This window comes from Austrofundulus limnaeus, unplaced genomic scaffold (assembly GCF_001266775.1).
Source record: "Austrofundulus limnaeus strain Quisiro unplaced genomic scaffold, Austrofundulus_limnaeus-1.0 Scaffold39, whole genome shotgun sequence".
Taxonomy (NCBI): Eukaryota; Metazoa; Chordata; class Actinopteri; order Cyprinodontiformes; family Rivulidae; genus Austrofundulus; species Austrofundulus limnaeus.
In genome coordinates this window covers 1,787,724-1,793,390 of record NW_013952441.1, presented here as the reverse complement: position 1 = coordinate 1,793,390, position 5,667 = coordinate 1,787,724, and the positions used below count along the sequence as shown (strand labels likewise).

At 38.1% G+C, this 5,667-nt stretch overlaps 1 protein-coding gene across 1 annotated transcript in view; it reads right to left on the bottom strand.

Moving 5' to 3' along the window:
• Nucleotides 1-1,999, bottom strand: part of LOC106516614 (proteasome activator complex subunit 4B) — a gene marked incomplete in the record, with an annotated part of 47,863 nt that extends 45,864 nt beyond the window's left edge. The window contains 1 exon segment of the mRNA XM_014007058.1: nt 1,703-1,999. Coding sequence (XP_013862512.1) covers nt 1,703-1,896 — 194 coding nt within the window.
• Between the last annotated feature and the right edge of the window lie 3,668 nt (nt 2,000-5,667).

The following is a 5,667-nucleotide window of genomic DNA, read 5'->3' as shown; positions in this document are numbered from 1 at the left end:
TAAGAAAATCATTACTCCTTGTTCATATTGGCTTGCTATTGTTAAAAAGAATAAAAACTTAAAACACTGATATGAATATAAATTTTTCAGAGGGTCACCTTTATATCAAAAATTGACTTTATTCAAGTAACATTCTTAAAGAAGACTAACGTTTACCAAAGTAATTTTATGATAGATACTTCTACTTTCAATCAAGTACCTCCCTGAGYAACTATGCAACACTGAATATCAGTGGGTATTTGTTTAATTTCATGAGTCTTAATGATTTAGTTCTCATGTTTACATTTAGAACACTATAGAAATGTGTGTGACCATCAGACTCTTTCACCGTTCATAGTTCAAGAATCTTAAAGATCTGATTTTCTAGTTTTTGCGCAGCAACTGTTTGTTTGAGGCTCACTTTTCAGTCTGCATTTGTGTCTGCCTCTCATTAACTAAGCAGTCAGAGAGTCACCATACCACCCTGAACACRCCAGATCTTGTCTGATCTTGGAAGCTAAACAGAGTTGGGCCTGGTTAGTGCTTGGGTGGGTGACCAGCCTGGGGAACAATGGTCTACCTTGGTGAGGAAGAAGGGAAACAAGCRTGGGAGGAAGAAAAGGTAAAGAAAGCAAAAAAAAAAAAAAAATCAGGAAATTAGTTTAAATTTAGACTTCAGTTAACTATATGTTTTTCTGGCCCAAATGGCAGCAATCTCTAAGGTTATGACCAAGGTTCAAACTTGCAACTTTTGGGTCCAAAGGTTATGGATCCAAAGGTTGCCGGTGTTGTGTTGAGATTTGTTACCCCATCAGGATGTGCTTCCCCTGACTGCAAAAAGCACTATATGCCAAGCTATCTACAGCAAAACGTGTTGTCAAATCTACAGCGCACTTTACACAAAACAGCATGACGCAAAATGCAAGCCACGATGTGTAGAATGTAAAATGCGTGGTTAAAAGTGGCGTGATTCATTTCTCCCGTGAATAAAAATTCAATTATATTTCACGTGCCAATGAATTTGACCACAACATTAATAGTAAACATCGACATGACAAAATGAAATACAACACAAGAAAACCACAAAGATGTCAGATGTGCGTGTATCATAATAACTTTTTAACGTTTGAACAATGGTGTAATTCTTCGCATCGTGTTTAGTAACACGAAAAAAAGTGTCAGAGTCACCATTTTTCTACTACTAGTTCAGTTATAGAGAAAAACAGAAAGTAAAAAAGACGAGACGTGGGAATGGGAAGAATTGATTGGTCCCAAAATTTGGAGAAACATGGAGATTCGCTAATATGATGATAATAAGAAGTCTCTAAGCAGTCTGCTCGCCAGGTGCTGTAAAAACCAATGTAGGAGTTGCATCTACATTGGTCACTAGTTATAAAAAACCTTTGACCGTCATAGGTCGCCTTCTAAAAGGATGCCAAATCATTAAACATCAGGCAGTGACCCACATGAGTGTGTTTGTCATGGTGGCCAGAATAAATTAAYAGCAGCAGCTTTAACATTTGTTGACCTTGGTTCTTCTTGTAAGTTTAACATGTCTTTTCTGTCACAGAGTTAAGTTAGAATTTTGAGCYGTGGCTGCACTGGCAATCCAGTTTATCCAGAAACATTCTAGCTTGTTTTTTTTTTTTTTTTCTCTCTGAAGGCTACAGTAGTTATTTGTTAACTCATACAGCTGCRGTTCCAAGTTTGCATCAACACTTACGAGAAGAGTTTCCTGGACCAGAAAGCGACYCCGGGCCAGAGCTCCCTGAGGAGCACAGCTCTGCTCAGGTTGGCTTTGATCTCCACCAACAGTTCTGCAGCCTCTCGGTCCAAACGGTCACAGTAAGGCAGCAGGCCGTTGTAGAYGATCTCCTTCTGGGGGACGAACCCCAAAGTCTCCCCGTCCATCGTCATATTTCCCACCGTTGCTCAGGTCACTTTTCTGCTGGCTGTCCTGTAGGGCTGTGTATGTGCAGGCGGGGGGGACAGTGTGTCTAATGATGGCTGTACCTTCTGGAAAGTGTGCTGTCAAAGTTAGARGACATAATCCGCCGTGTCCAGCAGCCAGACGGTAAGTATGTCACGCTAATTGAGCTGGTCAAAGCCGTGAGTGCAGAGGACCTGGACCTGTTCTGCAGTGTCAGGGCGCCGAGTCACATCGCACACAAACACCCACGGCTGCGGAACAGCAAAACGGGAGGTCGCGGGGTCTGTGTGCCCCGCGGGGGGTCGTGGGAAATGAGTCGCCCATAGGTTTCTGCTGGAAAGGCTGCATTACTCTTAAAGCTTTGATTTCAGAGTCACTGAACCCAATAACAAGAAAGGGTGGGGTGGGGGGGCTTTGATATAAAAATACTTTCATCTTTTGGCCACGAGCATATAGGTTTCTTTTGAACATGGGGGCACCGAGCGATAGACGGGGGTCCTTTCCAGCCTCGGTGATGAAAATGCCTGAATGTTGCCTAATGAGAAACATAAATGTTGTAAAGCTTTTAAATTGTGGTTTTTCTGTAAATCTGCTTTTCATGGGTTTTATSTTACAATATGATCAGGGACAAATGTGGGTTACTACGTTAAAATAAAAATAAATAAACTAACATAAARATGTGAACATTTCCATTTGCGTTTTTATTTTATGATAAAAAGTAACATTTTTGTTATTATAACTAAACTATACTTTAAACAAAAAAAAATCCTATGGCCTGGAGCAAAATCACTAAAATAAAAGCACATTTTTCTTGTTAACTTCAAATAAAAAAGGATTATTTTTATGTCTGAAAAAAATCAATATAGACATTTGAACAGATATTAAAYATATTTATTTTCATTTTCATTCATCAGTATAGTATAATTTTTGGTAAATTAATGTTTTGTATTTCTAAAATAGTGTTTTGTTTTTCTCATAATTTTACCAAAATAAATCTAAAAAAATATTGTGTTTTAGGAATACATAATCAATAAGAACAAACCCTTCTAAAGCATGGTCATGTTTTAGTTTGGTTTTATCAAAGTTGTTTCTTTAATTGGACTAAAATTAATGTTTTGTATTTCTAAAATAGTGTTTTGTTTTGTTTTTCTCGTAATTTTACCAAAATAAATCTAAAAAAATATTGTGTTTTAGGAATACATAATCAATAAGAACAAACCCTTCTAAAGCATGGTCATGCTTTAGTTTGGTTTTATCAAAGTTGTTTCTTTAATTGTACTAAAATACACAAATATGAATTATTTACAAGTATAGCAAATTCAAAAGCACAGGATTACCGCCTGTCATCAAAAGTGACGTTTTTGTATGTTTGTCTGCAAGAATCTGTGCACTGAATAAAATTTTTTAAATTCTCTTTTAGCAAAATAGTGAATAGTGAAACTCTGATAAAGCGATTATGGGATTTACATTAGGGGGTTAAATCACCAGCTTTATCATAGCATTATATTGTATCATGATACAATGTATCGATTTATTTAGATGACGATACAATGTTTCTCTATCACAAAGTCTGTCCTGAGAGCATTTTGATTTATTTCAGTTCACAAGTCTGTGATTGATATGTTGCAATAAGCTCATCACAGGCTGTGTCCTCTGAAGGCCAAATTCTACTGGAGGCTGTCCAAACCCAAAAATTGTATTGATGAGAAAAGATTTCTTTTCTGCTAATAATGCTGGACGAAGCGAGAAAACGGAGTGCAGTTTTAAATAAAAAATCTGGCGCTATAAGTTTCAAGCGGTTGTGTTGTTAATGCTTTTATCATTTGTATAGACATGTTTTTAAATATTATTCTTGTCAGAATTAAAACGAGCTGGTAAAGTGAAATAAACATGCACCTACGGCGGGTCCATTAGTTCTTCAAATATTGCCTTTAAGCTAACTTTTTTTTATTAATAATGCTAATGTATTGATATTTTTCTAATTTCAATCTAGTTTTGCTTCTGTTTGGCATCATTGCTAGGTGACAGGACGTATGCCAGAGTGAGGACGGGAAGCTAGACCATCCAAATTCACAGCCACTTTTTATTTATTTATTTTTATTTATTTATTTATTTTCGCTGTCTTCTGAGGACCCGGCCCACCTAGACCAGGTAGGCTGGGTCCTTCAGAGGACCCAGCCTCTGAATTTGGACACAGCATAAAACTGTGATCTAAAACATTATGATTCATTTAGTTACATTGGCTATAACAATGTATTATAGCCTTATATATGCATGACATGTAATTGCTATAATCTCTGTGTAGATTGTTGTTGTGACCTTTAGAACGTGTGTATGTAGGAAACATCTTATACAGAAGTTGTGCTCAGAAAGAGTGATGGCACAACAATGAATTTATAACCTGTTATTAGACATTAGCAGACAACAGCCTTTAAACAATCCTTGTCCTGAATTTCAAGTTTAGACCCCAGATAACAGGAAGTCACACTTAGCTCTGTTGTTGAAGTCTCTTTAAAATCTCAACAGCTGTACAGAGGGTCAGTTCGTGTTATATAAAAGTTTGTTGTCTGTATTTGAGTTCTTTGCTACAAGTAACYAGAGCTCAGTAACCAGATCCGCTGCTTTTTAGTTGTTTCTTGTGTCAATTGTCTTAATAAACAGTTTATCCGTCAATTTAACCAACACACAATCATTGTGTCCGATGGGCAAATGATGACAATATGGATTGATGTTTTCATTTTGCCTTGACGTCATTGAATCAATAATAATTTAAGTGATATATTAACATGGATTGATGTATTGTTACAACCCTATAACTCATTACCGATAAAAATTCAAAATGCCCACCACAGCTAACACAATAAAAAGCTATAATTCAGTCAGTTGGATACATGGCTCCAAGAAATCCCAGAATGCAACACTGGACAAGAAGTCACAGCAGCACTGGGTTTGGCTAATCTGCAGAATATTAGGATTATCTGATAAATGGATTAATGCGCCTCTCCTGTGCTACTGACCCATTAACCCGCAGTAACTGAGATAAACTGAGATGAACACTTCCTCCAGTCTTTTAAGCACCACAACGTAAATAAACGGCTGCACTTTCTTCTGGCACCTTCCCCCGCCGCCCCAGGTCCCCCTCCCTCTCTATTCTTGCTTTGTTCTGTGTAAATCCTTKCCCACTTTAAGCTCGTGTAAGTCTCCGGCCAGTGCTCGCTGAGAGGCAGTTGCAGGATAAAACGTTGCTGGCTCGAGGCTCGAGGCTTAAGGCACGGCAGTGAGAAGCCCTCTGAGTTCTCAGGGTATTTTTGGAGAAATGAGGCAATTGCTTCAGTTCTACTTTTCTCTTAAGCTGCCTGATTGCTTTGAGTGCCTGGCGTCTTAACCCCGCCACAATCTCATGAGAGGTCCCCCCCCCCACCCCCATCTTATTGCTTTTGCAGGATGATGACAGAGTGCAAAGGTTTGGGCGCCCTGGAGTTGTCCAAATTTCCTCTGCTGAGAGTGGTGACACAAGCCGAAGATTAGCTGAGGGCCTGAAATTAGAAACGTTGCCTTCTTTCTTTTAGGTTTTTATGCTAATTCAGCATTTTAGTCCATCGTCATCAGTCTGAAACTCTGGCATGATAGGCTTTTAATTATAGATGTTTGCACCATCTTTGTCATGTAAAATCAACTTTTTTGAGTTTTACATCATGTTATAATGTTATACTCTCAAAAAAACATGCCCAAAGCCTTGCTTTGACTCATTCATGCAT